The 16902-nt window shown below is 46.7% G+C and overlaps 2 protein-coding genes across 2 annotated transcripts; one reads left to right on the forward strand and one right to left on the reverse strand.

The window, feature by feature from the left end:
- Positions 1-1407: 1407 nt before the first annotated feature.
- On the reverse strand, positions 1408-2552 carry Rnf113a (ring finger protein 113A). Its single transcript, XM_005368876.2, has one exon. The coding sequence runs from the start codon at positions 2473-2475 to the stop codon at positions 1447-1449; it is 1029 nt and encodes a 342-aa protein (XP_005368933.1). The 5' UTR covers positions 2476-2552; the 3' UTR covers positions 1408-1446.
- A 121-nt stretch (positions 2553-2673) lies between these two features.
- Positions 2674-7495, forward strand: Ndufa1 (NADH:ubiquinone oxidoreductase subunit A1). The gene is made up of 3 exons (XM_005368877.3): positions 2674-2898; positions 4787-4876; positions 7348-7495. The coding sequence occupies exons 1-3, from the start codon at positions 2797-2799 to the stop codon at positions 7366-7368; spliced, it is 213 nt and encodes a 70-aa protein (XP_005368934.1). The 5' UTR covers positions 2674-2796; the 3' UTR covers positions 7369-7495.
- The last annotated feature ends 9407 nt before the right edge of the window (positions 7496-16902 follow it).

The raw sequence follows: 16902 nt of genomic DNA on the forward strand, positions 1-16902 counted from the left end.
GTCAACTCTGTCCCTCCACTATGTGGGTCCAATTCAGGTGGTCAGGTCTGGTAGCAGGTGCCTCCACCCACTGAGACATGTCACCAGCCCAAGAGATTAGGTTAATGCTGAGACCAACCTCATTTGTCGCTACTATTCAGTATACAGCTCCAGAAGTTGCGGCCTGTGTCTACTGTATTCATTGTTATTATCCCCTGTCCTAAACACAGTGCTTAAGAACCTCTGTTCAGTCAGGCGGTGGTGGGGCACACCTTTAATGCCAGCTCTTGGGAGACAGAGGCAGGCGGATCTCTGTGAGTGAGAGACCAGCCTGGTCTACAGAGTGAGTTCCAGAACAGCCAGAGCTACACAGAGAGATCCTCTCTCAAAAAGCCAAAGAGGGGCAAAAAAAGAATGTCTGTTCAAAGAAAATCTTTAAATGAATATCTTTAAATATGAATAAAGCCCACTTTAACTCAATTTATACATTCATCTGTTTCCTGATCTCAACCCAATTTGAATTATATCACTAAAATAATGACTAACCGTATGGCCTGTCCTCTCTGCATCTCGGTAATGTTACACAAATGTATGTGTAATCCTCATCTTCCCATTACCTACAGAATATAACTTCAAATTCCTCGGTGTGGACTCAAAGCTTTGGTCTAAATCCCCTTTCTTAGAATTCTCTCATCAATTTCTTCACTATATGCCAAACACTAAGCTAGTTCCCAAACAATTTTGACTACAAGTACACTAATTTTAACAAGGTGTGATTAGTTCTATTGGAGTCTAAGAGAACACCGATAGTTTCAGATAATGGATTATAAAACATTAGGCCTTTTACCATCTCCAAGTTCACAAATTCAGTTAAGTGTAACATCCAATTTAGTAGCCATCTATACATTTCAAGCACAAGTAGCCACATGAGGCTAATACCTATTATACTGGACAGTATCTATCATATTACATCAGCTGTGCAAATGGGGGTTACCTATAGGTGCTCCAAAGGAAGCATGGACCACTTTCCAAAGATTGCAAGGTACACTTTCAAAGTGATCGAGGACCAACTCAAACCCCCCAATGTGCATTTTCAAACAACACTTGCTCCAACAACATAATGCATCAAAGTAATTTCTACACTATTACATAATATAGAAATATGATATAATAAATAGGTCCAGTTCTTGACTTCATCACAACCTCGGTTCCCCCAAGTACATCTTAGCTTTTTTTCGTGACTTCTCCCATCCACACAACTTATGACACAGGGCTCTGAAATACTCACCAGTTAGGTATCTATTTCAAGGCTAAAAACATCCAGATAATACCTATCTTGAAACCTTTCATCCAGGGCCCTATTCCATCGCCTGCCTTCTCTGCCACTTTCCTAAAAGAAAAAAAGATTCCAAAAGATTTTTAACAAACAACAAAATATTTATTTTGCGACTGGGAATTACGGAAAACCTAAATAATGGGAACTGAACTCGCCTCCTCAGGGTCTTTTTGGAAATCAGAAGCACCTCCCTCTGCTTCAGCTCGATGCTTTCCAAGTTTAGCAATCACTTCTTTGGCTGGATTGAAGACGCCATTGGTCTGCTGATCACAGACATAGCAACGAGATGTGGTGCGGAAATGCTGCAGTGCACATCTCTCGCAGAAATAATGCCTACACTTGGTGACAACTGGGTTTTGGAAGGTCTGGCGACAGATGAAACACTTGAATGGTATTTCCTCATCATCGCTTCCCACTTCGTAGTTTTCGTCCTCATAGACACCATAGCGACCCTCATCAAGCTCACGTTCGATCTGCCACCCGTGCTTGTAATCTGAACGGTCATGGAGGAATTTGCAGCTGTCTCCGAAGCCGCAGAAGCCAGTCTCCTTGTAGTCCTTGCAGATGTCGGGCTGGTAATCCCAGCGCACGGTGGCACGTAGATGCTCGGGAGCTCGGATGGGACCTTTCCTCACCATCCCGGAGGAAGCATTGCCCATGGACGTATCTTTGGGTTTCACGTATTTCTGATAATTATTGATTCCGCGATAGATCTTGTCATCTTCCTTACCCCTCAGCTCCTCCTGGATCTTCTGGCTCCGTTCAAAGATGGATTGTGCATCGCGCTCCTTCTCAGTGTCCAGTTCATAGACAGCGGTAGCCCCCATATCCTCGGGCCCCACGGGTTTTGCCGAACGGGTCGACTTGTAGACCACGCCGAGACCCTCCTGTATATTCACGTCCTCGCTACTCAAGCCGCTGTAGTTCGTCTTCTGTTTACTGCTACCACGCGTCTTCTGGATCATCGGATTGTGGGTTGCCTGCTTCTTCTCCGGTCGAACCACAGCGCTGCTTTCGTCGCTGCTGCTGCCACTGTCCGCGGACCCTGCATCACAAAGCGGGCGTTTTCGGCGCCCCGCCGCCCCTTTCCGCCCAGGCTTTTTGAAGAGGAAGGTGCACACCTGGCCGGCCGAATTCCCCGGAGAAAGTTGTTCTGCCATTTGAGATCATCAAGCTCTGAAACGGCCACGGCATACAGGACCGCTCCGCGTCGTCAGACTTCGTGGTCTCCGCTTCGGTGAGTTGGATGGGGGGGGGGGGTGGAGACGGGCGGCGAAATATACAGCCTGGGAAAGACTGCCAGACCGAGAACACCATTCACTTTTGAGCCCCTGCGGCCACCGTCGCTTCCTCCTGAGTCGTACAAAGCACCGCCCCCTTCTGCGTGCGGCCGGAAGGAAGGTGAAAGCCGGTCACCTCTGAGGAGCCGGTTGCGGTTTGGAGTGCGAGTTACGGTTCGGAGTGCGAGTTACGGTTCGGAGATGTGGTTCGAGATTCTGCCTGGCCTCGCCATTATGGGCGTGTGCTTGGCCATCCCCGGGGTGTCCACTGCGTACATCCACAAGTTTTCCAACGGGGGCAAGGTAAGGCGGCCGTGGCCGGGCTCTGTGGACCATGGGACTACGGTGGCCGTTTGGATGCGCTGCCGCTCCGCTCTGTCCTCCTTTGAGTGTTGCCTGAAAGCGGAGACTCGGCGGACTCCACATTTTCCTTTAGCAGAACATAGCGAGGTTTTGGTTGAGGAAGAGTGGCCCAGAAGGCAAACGATGCGTTTGGCAGTTAGCAAGGTAGCGTACAAGAGCCGGGCCCTACTGCCTAGACCGAGGAGAGAGGAGGTAGTTATGTCCCCATTCCTTCCCATCATTCATCTCCTTGTGGAAACCGATTGGGTGACTGTTTATGCACGCGAGCGTAGATGCCTGCGGAGATCCAAAGAGGGCACCGGGTCGCTTGGATCTGAAGTTGCAGGAGGGTAGGAGCCAGCAGAAGTGGGTGCCAGGAATCGGACTCAAGTCCTCTGCGGGAGCGACTGGCACTCTGAACCAATAAGCAATCTCTCCATTTGTGGTCGTTTTTCTTTTTACGTGTTTGTGTGTGTTGGGGGGGGGGGTGTAGGCGTGTCAGGCGCACCTGCGGACATCAAAATTCAGCGTGCCAGAATTGCGTTTCTCCCTCCATCATGTGGGTCCAGGGGATACAGCCCACGTCCGCAGGCTTAGGGCAAGGGCCTTTACCCGTTAAGCCGTCCGACACCTTCCCTCTGTTGGCTTAATTTCCCACATTCACGTTTCCGTAGCTGTGTGTTCTGTGTTCTTAATCAATCCTGCCTCCTTTTCAGCTTCCCACTTGAATGTGTAAGCCTTAAGGAACTCACGTCGTGGCTTTCGTTTTCCCTCTTCCTAGGCCTCCCCAGCGACCTTAGAGTACTGTCAGATTATAATTGGACTTCTGTTTTAGTTTGGACTTTTCTTTCAGGTGTACTCTAACCTTTATTGTTTGTTAGAGTCACAAAGCAACAGCTAGATTTTTTTTCTTTCCTTCATTTTTCGCATTCTCTACGACATGGCTTGCTTGGATTTGAACTTGTGGATCCTCCTGCTCTTACCTCCAGAGTTTTGGCATTACAGGCATGACCCACCTCACCCAGATGCCAATTGTTTTATCTTATAAAAATTAACTTTCGATTTAGTGTGTGTGTAAGCCTTCAGAAATCTGAGGACAACTAGCAGGGAGCAGTTGTCTCTTACCACGTGGTACCAGAGAGCTAATTCAAGTCTTCAGGCTGGGCAACAAGCACTTTTCCCTGCTGAGCCATCTCACTGGCTCAGCAGCAAAACAAAACGGCTGGGCTTGGTGGCTCTAGCCTGTAATCTAGCACTTAGGAAGCTTGGGCAAGGAGATTGAGGAAGACTGGAGGTCAACCTGGGGCTAGATAGTGAGTTCCAGGAGAGCCCAGAACGCAATGAGGTCCTGTGTCCCCCCCCCCCAAAAAAAAGAGAAAGAGAAAACAAAGAAGAAAGAAAATCAGTGCCCCCCCCCAAAAAAAATAATGGTATTGATGGTCTGGTTTTATTTAGGAGGTTTGGCTCTGTGTTGTCCACTTAGCTTTTGTTTCAGCAGTGATTCTAGTTTTCTAGCGAATTATTTCTTTTTGTAGAAATGTATTTTATTATTACTATTTACATGTATGTGTGTCTGCTTCTGTCTGTGTGCACCATGGAGAGTAGAAGAGAGGGTATCAAGTCTCCTCTGGAATGGAGTTCAAGGCAGTTAGTCTCCTCCTGCCTCCCCCCCCCCAAACAAAACAAAACATGTTGGTACTGAGAAACCAATTGAGAACCCAGAGATAACAAGTGCTCTTAACCACAGAGCCACCTCTTCAACCCCTACTTTGTCACTGAAGAAAAATTGGAGCTTTATCTTTTTACTGGGTCACCCATATTTATAAACTGCATTGTCCTTTACTTGAAGGAAAAAAGAGTTGGTCGCTTTCGTTACCAATGGTATTTGATGGAAAGAGATAGACGTGTCTCTGGAGTCAACCGCTACTATGTGTCCAAGGTAAGATGACTGAAAGATTGCAGTGTGTTCTGGTACTTCCTTGCCTAAGTTCATACGGTACTCATTTAATTGGCATGCTTTCTTCTAGTGAAGTACGCAGTCTTTTATACATAAAATGGTCTTTGTTGGTGTGTTGTATGTGTGTGTGGTGTGCATTCGTACATGTGTGGGTACACTTCCCCTGAATGTGTACGTGGATGACACTCTCCCATTTATTTACTTGCTTGTTTGCTGTTTCTTTTTTAGGCAGGGTCTGAATATGTAGCTTTGGCTTGCCTTGAACCTGCTCTGTAGACCAAGCTGGCTGAACTCACAGATTGACCTACCTCTGTCTCCTCAGTGCTGAGAGAAAATGTGTGTAGTAGCAGGCCTGGCTATTTCTTTATTTGAAATTTCTCTTCCTTTTGTGTGTGTGCCATGGTGCATAAGTGAAGGTCAGAGGACAGCTTGTGGGAGTCAGCTCTCTCCCTTCACCATGTCGGTCCCAGGGATCAAATTCAGCTCCTCAGTCTTGGTGTCAGGCACTTTTACTCATGGAAGCATCTTGCCAGCCCTTTTAAACCTTGTTTAAAGACTTGATATAGCTGTCATGGTGGCACATGCTTGTAATCCTAGCCTCTGGAAGGCTGAGGCAGGGAAAATCTGAGTTTGATACTAACTTGTACTACATAGAAAGAAAGATCTTACTCATAACACATAGAAAAGAATATAATTTTATGCATAATTGGGTTTTAAGAAACTGTTATTTTTATAGATCAAAAATAGCCAAGTAGCATTTTAATATTACTCAGATTAATGCTATATTTTCCTAACTTGTAAGATAATTTTTTCTTAATTACTTTTAATTTTATTTGTTTGTGTGTTGTGTGTGCGTGCATGTGTTTGTGTGTGAATGCAGGTTGCATGTGGAGGTCAGAGGACAATCTGGAGGCAATCAGTTCTCTCCTGCAACCTTGTGGGATCCAGGAATCCAACTCAGGTTGACAGGTTTGCATGCAGGTGCTTCTCACCCTCATAATTCTTTCAGTTTCTTAAATCACTTTGTATTTGCCCCTAGCTCACAGATTCCCCACAATGAACTTAGGTAAATTTTGTGTTCATTTTATAGATGAGAAAGCATGGTTAGAATGAGTAAAAAGTATTGCAGGGCTCAGTTTGATGCTGGCTGAGAATCAACTCTCATGGACGAGAAGGTAGATATTAAGTAGCTGCCTTTAAAAAGTCCGTGCTTTGCTGCTCAGTGGCTTCATCTCCCCTGACTATGTTCTTTTATTACTTATCTCTAGTAGAGTCTTAAGCATTGTGAATGATTTTTTTTTTTGTTTTGATACTGCTTTTCTTTGGAAGCAGACACTTGGTACATAGCTCTGGCTGGTCTGGAGCTTGCTGTGTAGCCTAGAGTAAAGTTCAGAGCAAACTTCCTGCCTTTGCCTCCCTGAGTGCTGGGATTGCGATTACAGATATATGATACTATGCCCTCTTTAGAAGGTCTGCATATTTATGGAGCAAAGATTTTAGAGTTAGGGTCATTGTACTTGAATTTTGGCTCTGCTACTATTTGACTGACTTAAAGAAGTGGTTTTTGTTTTCTTGAGGTAGAATCGGGTGATTTCTAACTTCTTTGAGTTTCTGCTTCATCGTTTATGATGAGTTTGAGGATAACAGTATTTGCCTTGTGTTTGGTGCTGTTTTGTGAGACAGTGTAGTGGTCCTCTAATTTATGGAGGGGCCTGTGTATGAGGATCCAGGAAGTAAATAGTTGCTTGACTGTAATTCTAGTTAGGGTGAAGAAAAGGGCTTTTCATATATATAATATGTTTGCTGCTGTCAGAAAATGAAGTGAACGAGGTATACTGTGCACTCTACAATCCTAGCATTTGAGAGGTGGAAGCAAGCGGATCAGGAGTTTACCTTTGGTTACATAGGGAGTTTAAGATGAACTTGGATTACATGAGACCTTGTCCAAAAAAAGAGAGAAAAGGCCAGACATGGTATGGTGGTACACACCTTTAATCCCAGCACTCTGAGGGCAAAGGCAAGTGAATCTCTGTGAGTTTGAGGTCACCCAGGACTATGGAGTGAGACCCTATCTCAAAGGGGTGGGGGCTCAAAGGTCTTTATTCAAGGATTATGAAATCCGGCCGGGTGGTGGTGGCACATGCCTTTAATCCCAGCACTCGGGAGGCAGAGGCAGGCGGATCTCTGGGAGTTTGAGGTCAGCCTGGTCTACAAGAGCTAGTTCCAGGACAGGCTGCAAAACCACAGAGAAACCCTGTCTCAAAAAAAGAAAAAGCAAAAAAAAAGGGATTATGAAATCCAATTCAGCTTCTATTGTTGCAATTAGAGAAATGTGGAATGGTAAATCACTTGCTTTACTAACAGTGTCATTCTGTGACACTGGAAATCAACAGCATGGTACATTTCTCATGGGAACAGGATCCTCACATTCTCCTTTTCAAACTGTTTTACAGGGCTTGGAGAACATTGATTAAGGAAGCATTTTCCTGGCTGATGAAAGAAATTACTCAGCTATGATCTGTTCTTGCTAAAAGGCAAATGCAGCATATTATATACTATGCGCAAGTTATATAATACCGAATAAAAAATTTAAAAAAAAATCTAAAGTCAATTTTCCTTCTTACGAAGTAAAGTTGGAGTTTACTAAAGCTATTTTGATACAGGCATAAGCGTGAGGGTTGAGAGAAAAGTAGAAGCACTCTGAAGAAACTAAGATGTATCTAAACACACAGTTTAGAGTGTGGATGTGGCTTCTCGGAGAGTCTCCTTTTTTTTTTTTACAGTGATGAGGTTTTGGTAGGTGCTATGATGAAACATGACCAAAGGTAACTTGGGGAGGGTTTATTTTACTCACAGTTCCATACAACAGTTCATCTTCAAAAGCAGTGAGGGCAGGAACTTGGAGGCAGGAGCTGATGCAGAGGCCATGGAGGGGTGCTGATTACTGGCTTGGTCTCCGTGGCTTGCTTAGTCTATTCTCTCATAGAACAAAGACTATGAGCACATGGTGGCACCATCCACAATGGGCTGGGCCCTCCCCCATTAATCACTAATTAAGAAAATGCCCCACAGGCTTGTCTGCAGTCCAATCTTTTTTTTTTAACTTCTCTTTTTTTTTTCAAATATTTATTTATTTATTATGTATACAATGTTCTGTCTGTGTGTATGCCTGCAGGCCAGAAGAGGGCACCAGACCTCATTACAGATGGTTGTAAGCCACCATGTGGTTGCTGGGAATTGAACTCGGTACCTTTGGAAGAGCAAGCAATGCTCTTAACCGCTGAGCCATCTCTCCAGCCCCTCTGCAATCCAATCTTACAAAAACATTTTGTCAATTGAGGTTCTCTGATGACTCTAGCTTGTGTCAAGTTGGCATAAAACTAGCCAGTACAATATGTTTTGAAGTTACTATCTTTAAACACTTGCTAAGAAACCTAAATAAGATCACCATAGAACCTTCATCCAGCAACTGATGGAAGCAGATGCAGAGATCCACAGCTGAGCACTGGGCTGAGCTCCCAAAGTCCAGTCGAAAAGTGGGAGGAGTGAGAATATGAGCAAAGAGATCAAAACCATGATGAGGACACCCGCTGTGACAGCTTTCCTGAGCTAATGGGAGCTCACGAACACTGACCTGATGGCAAGGGAACCAGCTTAGGATCAAACTAGGCTCTCTCAATGTGGGTGATAGTTGTATGGGGCAGACTGTGGGGCCACTGGCAGTGAAGCAAGGATTTATCTGTACTGCTTATACTGGCTTTTTGGAACCCATTCTTTTTGGAGGGATACCTTGCTCAGCCTAGATATAGTTGGGAGGGCCTTGGTCCTGCCTCAAACAATGTGTTAGGCTTTTTTGACTCCCCATGGGAAGCTTTACCCTCTTGGAGGAGTGCATAGAGGTTAAGAGGGGGGAAGGTGGAGGGACCTGTAGGAGGGGAGGGAGTGGGAACTGGGATTGGTATATAAAATGAGATAGTTTTTTTAATAAAAAATAAAAGACAACAAAGGCTTGTAAAATTACTGATGTAATATATACCAAACAGTCATCTGCATGAGCATCTAATACTTCTTGAATGGCATTACAGTGACCTTTGTAATAGATATTAAGATATTTATAGTTCTTCAAAACTGGCTAGAAGAATATGGAAACATTTTCCCTTGTTTTTTTTTCTTTTTCTTTTTTTTTCTCAGTGGATCCCAGAGAGTTCAAGACTCTAGTTGGCATCCTGGGGATGTAGTTCAGTAGTAGAGGACTTGTCTAGCAATTGCAAGGCCCTGCCTTCCATTCCACCTTTTGTATCATCTTCTGATTTAGTCCTTCGTAGAAAGATATTCTACACCCCATGCGCCACCACAGTCAACTGCTAGTTACGGTTGGGAAATATTATTTTCAGGTGTGTGATTTGTTTACTCTGCATCTTTTAACTCCTTGAAGCTGTGTTACTGTGCCTGTCAAAAAAACGCCTGCTGGTGCTAATAAAGAGCCGAAGGGCCAATAGTGAGGCAGGAGCAAGGATAGGCGGGGCTGGCAGGCAGAGTGTATAAATAGAAGGAGAACCCAGGCTGGGAAGAACAGAACAAGGCAAGGAGGACATCAAGGACTGGCCAGCCAGCTAGCCACAGAGTGAGACTGAAAGTAAGATACACAGGAGTAAGAAAAGGAAAAAGCCCAGAGGCAAAAGGTAGTTGGGATAATTTAAATTAAGAAAAGCTGCCAAGAAACAAACCAAGCTAAGTCTGTGCATTCATAAGTAAGAATAAGCCTCTATAGCCGGGCGGTGGTGGCTCATGCCTTTAATCCCAGCACTCAGGAGGCAGAGGCAGGCGGATCTCTGTGAGTTCGAGACCAGCCTGGTCTACAGAGCTAGTTCCAGGACAGGCTCCAAAGCTACAGAGAAACACTCTCGAGAAACCAATAAATAAAAAATAAGGCTTTGTGTGTGTGATTTACTTGGGAGCTGGGTGGTGCCCCCCCAAAAAAGATTACACTACAAGTTACTTTTTAATGTCAGTACTGTCCCTTCCCAACTAGATTGAGGCATGGTGGGAAAGAAATCGGATTTACCGTTACGTCACAGTTCCTGCCGTGTGCTAATGCTGCAGGTACCCACTGGGTACAGACTGGCTGACTGGATCCACTTGACAAGAGAATGACATCAGCTGGCCTCACTGTTGAGAACCATCAGCTTCGCAAGGACTGGGCAGGAGAGGAGGAAGGAACGTGGAGAAGAGGGGAGGGTAATAAGACAGACGGGAGAGTGTCCTGTGACAGTAAAAAGGCAGTGGCTCTCAACCTTCGTCATGCCGGACCCCTTTAATCCAGTTCCTCATGTTGTGGGGACCCCAACCATAAAATTATTTTCATTGCTACTTCCTAACTGTAATTTTGCTGTTGTTCTGAATTGTAATGTAAAAATCTCATATGTAGGATATCTTACCTCTGTGGGGGGCATGACCCCCAGCTTGAGAACCACTGCTATAAGGGAGGGGTGAGGAAAAAGCCAGGAAAAAATTCCCAGGAATGAAGGGACCCACATGGAAAGGGAAATTTAAGGCCTAATGTGTGAAGTCCTGAAGAAGGTTCTCACAATGTCCCCCCCCCCGCCACCCCCTCTTCCGTGTGCTCTGATGTAGTCCACTCCTGTTTAGGGGCTTGTGTCGGTTAGTTTGTATTGTCAACTTGACACAGCTAGAATCACCTGGAAAGAGTGAGGGGTTCCCCCCCATCAGATTGCCTGTGGGCAAACCTGTGGGGCATTTTCTTGATTAATGGTTGATGTGGGAGTATCCTGTCCACAACGCATGGTGCCACCACTGGGCATGTGGTCCTGGCTTGTGGAAGAGAGCAGACCGAGTAAGCCATGGAGAGCAAGCCCGTAAGCAGCTTTCTCCTACGGTTCTTGCTCCTGCTCTTGACTTCCTCGGTGATGGACTGAAACTGGGAATTGTAAGCCAAACAAAGCCTTTCCTTCCCACGTTTTTGTCAGTGTTTTATCGCAGTGATAGACAGAAAGCAAACTAATGCAGGGCCCGTTTCTGGGTTTTTCTCAATTCAAGAATCTAACTCCGTGGGAACCTACAAGTGTCTCGCCAGCACTCTCTGGTGAAGACGGTATCCTTGATAGTCCCTCTACTTCCCACACATAGAGCAAGCAAGGTGCTCGCTTGCTCTCTTCCCTGCAGTTCCGTCCAGTACTGGACAGCACAGGTAGTACAGCCAGGTAAGCCATGCAGGGCATGTGCAGCTGTTCTTGGGAGATAACGGACTCAGACTTACCTTGGCCTGGCCTGCCATAGGCAAAGGCAGCTTCCCTTAGAATCCAGTGTCCCATGGAATGAGGGAGCATTGTGCCTTGTGTACAGACAGGTTTGACCTTCTCACAGGTAAATGCCAGTGCATGAATGAACCATGAGCCAGTGGAGTCCTGCTCTATGTATGGTTAAGGCCAGAAATGGAGTCGTAGAGTGTTGAAGAGGCCAGACACCCTGATTACTAGAGGCACATCGAGTGGGTGGGCCGGAGCAGGGAGAGAGGTGGCTGAGTAGAGGAATGGGGCCTCCCAGGCAAGGAATGATGACTGAGCTTCCAAGGCATAGCTTCTCCTCTGCCCTTCTTGCCCCTCTAACTGCTGTCCCCTGTTCTGCTATCCCCTAGTCTGCTGTCCCCTAGTCTGCTCTCCACACTCCTCCACACTTACCTGAGTTGGCAGAGCTGGAAAGAATGTGCACTTAGCTCTGCACGAGAGGCCTATAATCTGCTAGCACTACAGGCTAGATGTCCAGAATTGGTTTGCATCTTGGCTTGGCACAGGTGCTGATGTTTCAGCTCCTGCTACAGAGAAAAAGCCTGGTTATCCTGCTGGGAGACCTCTTACGGCTCAGCAGAAGGTCTATCTTGTTTATAAGGCATTACCTGTTACTTGCCTTCACGTCTTTCTCTGACCATCATGAATCTCCTTCCCAGGGGCTGGAGACATGGCTTAACAATGAAGAGAGTTTACTGCTCTGGCAGGGGAGCCAAGCTGGGCTCCCAGCCTCTTCATGGCAACTCACAACTACCCATCACTCTAGTTCCAGGTGCTCCAGCATCCTCTTCTGGCCTTCAAGGACACCTGTGCACACATGGCATACATGCAGGCACGTGCATAAAAATAAACCATATTAACTACTTTTCTATTGTGTAATAAAATCACCATGACCCAGACAACTTGTAGAAGGAAAGATTATTTGAAGCTTATGGTTCCAGAAGGATAAAACTCCACCTCTGAGCCAGGCAGTGGTAATGCACTCCTTTGGTCCCAGCACTCAGGAGGCAGAGGCAGACAGATCTCAGTTCAAGGCCAGCCTGGTCTACAGAGTGAGTCCCAGGACAGCCAAGGCTACAATGAGAAACCCTGTCTTGAAAAAAAAAAGTCCAGCATCATCATGCTAGGGAAACATGGTAGCAAGAGCCAAGCGTAGCAGCAGGAATAGCTGTGAGCTCCCATGTTGTCTGGGTTTCTGTCCTGCCTGGTTTCTGTCCTCCCACCAGGTCCCACAGCCATTTAGCCCCAAAGAAATCACACATAGGTCTATATTAATGATAAACTGGCCCATTAGCTTAGGCTTCTTATTAACTCTTATAACTTATATTACCCCTTTATTCTAGTCTATGTTAGCCACATGGCTAGGTACCTTTTTCAGTGGGGCAGTCACATCGTCCTTCTTTGGTGTCTGGGCAGGACTCTGAAGGGAGCTTCCCTCTTCCCAGAATTCTCCTGTTCTCATTGCCCAGTCTCTACTTCCTGTCTGGTTGTCCCGCCTATACTTCCTGCCTGGCTACTGGCCAATCAGCATTTATTTAAAACATAGTTGACAGAATATAAGCAATTGTCCCGCACCACTCCCATCTCAAACCACAAGCAGGAAACAGGGCAAACCAGGAATGGCGAGGGTCTGAACTCTCAAATCCATCCCCAGTGACATACTTCCTCCATCAAGGACACACCTCCTGCTAGGCGGTGGTGGCGTGCCTTTAATCCCAGCACTCGGGAGGCAGAGGCAGGCGGATCTCTGAGTTTGAGGCCAGCCTGGTCTACAAGAGCTAGTTCCAGGACAGCAACCAAAAGCTACAGAGAAACCCTGTCTCGAAAATCAAAAAAAAAAAAAAAGGGGGGGGGACACACCTCCTAGTTCTACCCTGTAACATGGAGGGTCCTGTTTGTTGTTGGGTTTTCTGTCCCACCCGCTAACCCACAACTGTTTAGCCCCAAAGTAAATCACACATAGGTCTCCATAAATTATAAACTGATTGGCCCATTAGCTCTAGCCTCTCACTGGCTAACTCTCACATCTTGATTAACCCATTTTTCTGATCTATGTTAGCCATGTGGCTTAGTACCTTTTTCAGTGGGGCAGATCACATCCTGCTGCTTCAGTGGTCTGTGCAGGAGTGGGAGGAATGAGCTTCCTCCTTCCCAGAATTCTCCTGTTCTCATTGCATCATTTCTACTTCCTGTCTGGTTTTCCCGCCTATATTTCCTGCCTGGCCAATCAGCATTTATTTATAACATGATTGACAGAATACAGACAATTCTCCCGCACCACTACCCAATGTTGCCAAAACTGGGGACCAAGTATTCAAATGCCTGAAAATATGGGGCATGAGGGACATCTCATTCAAACCACCACAAAAACCTTAAAAAAAAATCCTACTTCCAATTTCTCACACTAGGTCCTCTATGTGTCTCTCACGCACTGTCCTGGGGCCTCCACATCCTCTAATCTGTGGTGATCCTTCTGCTTCCAGAGGCTGGGGTTCCAGGTGTGCATTAACACCCCACCCAGCGCTGAAGTTACTACTTTCTTTCCTCTTTTATCATGGTGCTAGAGATGGAACCCAGCTTGTAATGGGTTCTTCCTACACTGTCTCACTACATCCACACCCCCTTCACCACCTCTGCTCACCTGTCTGGAACTCCATCTCGTCAGCGGGATCTCACTGTGTGGAAACTTGATGTACATGGTGTCATCCAAGTATTGAGCTCGGCATTGTTTGTTTTTTTTTCCTAAGCAAAATAAAGACATCGAAGGGAGCATTTCTTTTCTTTGCTCCAATGCAGATCATCTGTGTCACAGTGAACAACCACCGAACACCCACAGCATGGTGCCGGGCAGGGATTCAGAAACTAGAGCATTTCCTGGGATAGTGAGTCTAGAGCTTGATAAAGAGTGATCAGATCTTTACCTCATCAGCAAAGCCCACTTCATTAAAAATGTCACTACTAGTTCATCTGATGCCCTCTGGCTCAGGCAGGTGTGAACCACCCAAAGACCAGCCTGGAATCCTCAGGACCAGGACTGGCAGGAAGATAGCCATGGGCCCATGCGTAGGTGGATCCCATTATGATGAACAAGTGTGTAGCGGGGAAATAGAAAAGACAGGGAAGCAGAATGACTCATGGGCTGTGGAAGTAGGTGGAGCCAAAGAAGTGGAGGTGGTGAGGAGGAGACAGGTCTGGCCCATGGTCCTATCACAGTCAGGCTGTGTGTGGCCAACCATGACCCATGTCACCACTAAAGGCCACAGGGATGCCCAGTGTCTGGGGCTGCCAATAGTGTTCATATAGGTGTCCAAGAGCTGAGCCGCCACCAGAGCCCACACTGATCTTGGTGGACTATGCTGCCATCCAAGGCCACAGTGTCATCCAGGCCCAGGCTGCTGACAAGGGCAATGTCTGGGTCTGTGGCCCTGCTGCAGCCAGGGCCTGTGTTGATGACTGTGGCTCCTTGCCATCAAGGGCCGTGCAGATTCCTGGGTTCTGTGCCACTACCTGGGGCTGTGTTGGTTTCCGAGGGCCAGGCTGCCATAGGGGCCATTCCAGTCTGTCACTTGGGGCCATGGTGATGTCCAAAAAAACCCAGGCTGCTGCCAAGAACCATGTCTGAGTCCATGGTACTACTGCAGCCAGAGTCTGTGTTGAAGTCTGTGGCCCATGTTGCCACCCAGAGCCATGTGAATGCCCACAGTCAGGTAGCCACCTGAGTCCATGTTGGTGGCTGAGGGACATGCTAAAACTGGTGCCATGCAGATCTGAGTGGCCTGCATTGCTACCTGATGCCATTGTGACATTCAGGCCAGAGCTGCAGCTGAGGGCTATGTCTGGATCTGTGACCCTACTGGGCCAGGGTCTATGTTGATGTCTGAAGTTCCTGTTACCATTGAAGGCCACACGGATACCCGAGATCTGGGGCTGTGTTAGTGTCTAAAGACCATGATGCCACTGGGGCTGTGCGTATCTTAGTGACCTGCACTGACACCTGGGGCAATGGTGACATCCAGACCTGGCTGCTGCCTAGGACCATGTCTGGGTCCGTGGTCCCACTGCAGCTACATTCTGGGTTGCCACCAAAGGTTATATGGAAGTCTGGGGTCAGGGCTGCAACCTGTGGCCTAGGTGTTGGGGCTGGCCTGTGGAGGGAGGATACATGGTGTGCCACCTCCAGAACCATCCTGATCTGAGGGCCTGTGCTTCAACCCAGAGCCAAGATGTCATCTGGGCCCAAGCTGTTGCCAAGGGCCATATCTGGGTCTGTGGTCCTACTGCAACTAAGGGCTGTGTTGATATCTGGGGCCTGTGTCCCCTCAGGGGGCCATGGGAACCATGTGTGATGGAATCAGAGAACCATGCTGAGCAGGCTCTGCTCTTCACTGGCCCTAGGATAGCTGGCCCTGCCCCTTGCTGGGCACAGCAGCAAGAGCTGGCCCCAACCTTCATAACAGGTAGGGGAGAGCTGACCCTGATGGCATGGGTACAGGGGAGCTGGCTCTGCCCCTCGCCTGAGGAGGGCAGCCCTGGTGGCCTGGAATGACCAGTTCAGCCACCACCGAAACCCACAGCCAGGCCTTGGGTTGGCCCGCCCTAACATCTACGCCATCTAGGACCCGCTGGAGCTCCTGAAGGGATGTTGTTCTCCGTGACTTGGGGCAGCCACAGGATATCCTAGAGGAGTTTTGGAGAGGGTCCAGTACCAGAAACTAGAGGCCTTGAACCAGGTCAAGGACTCATTGCAATGAACAAAAGGGTAGACTGTGTGATACACCTTGGATCCCAGTGCTACCAGGACGACGAAGAGGTGTTGGAGAGGCAGGAATGATGGAGGAACAAAGGGGTTTTTATGTTTGGTTGGTTGGTTTTTGTTTGGTTGTTTGTTCTTTTGTTGTTTTTGTTTTTGTTTGCTTTGGTTTAATTTTTTAATTTTTGTTTGGGGGCACTTCAGGGTGTGGGGAAGATATGAAGGGACTGGGAGGTGAGTGGAATTGTGGTGTACGATGTGGAATTCCCAAAGATTCAATAAAGAAATTACGTTAATAAAAATATTTTTTAAAATGTCACTGCTATAGGGTTGGAGAGATGGTATAGCAGTTAAGAGTGTTTACTGTTTTTGCAGAAAACTCAGGTTCAGTTCCCAGCACCCACACAGCAACTCACAACAGTCTGTAACTACAGATCCAGGGGCTCCAACACAGTCGCCTGGCATCCATGAACACGAAGTACACATGTGGTACGCATACATACATTCAGGTAAAAAACACTTATACACATAAAATAATAAAATAAATCTTAGAAACACATCATTATTATTAATGATGATGCCAGGAATATTATCAACAACTATAAAGAAAGTATGTGATGTATCTGGCACTGCTTTTAATCTTCATATAAATAATTGGGCTTAATTATCATTTTTTTAAAAAGCAGCAAAACAACTCTTTGAGGCAGAGGCAGGCAGATATCTGTGAGTTCAAGACCAACCTGGTCTATATAACAAATTTCAGGCCAGACAGGGCTAACATAGAACTTGTCTCAAAAACAAGACAAGAGTCAACAACTAGAAAAGTCCAAACAAACACCCTATTCATGTCTAAGGATGCAACTCAGTTGGCAGCGTGCATGAATTCCATAGCTTAGGGTCAGAAGTTCAAGGCCGTCCTCTGCTACAGAGCAAGTTCAGATCCAGCCTGGAAT

The sequence above is a fragment of the Microtus ochrogaster genome, unplaced genomic scaffold (assembly GCF_000317375.1).
Source record: "Microtus ochrogaster isolate Prairie Vole_2 unplaced genomic scaffold, MicOch1.0 UNK42, whole genome shotgun sequence".
In the NCBI taxonomy this organism is placed as follows: Eukaryota; Metazoa; Chordata; class Mammalia; order Rodentia; family Cricetidae; genus Microtus; species Microtus ochrogaster.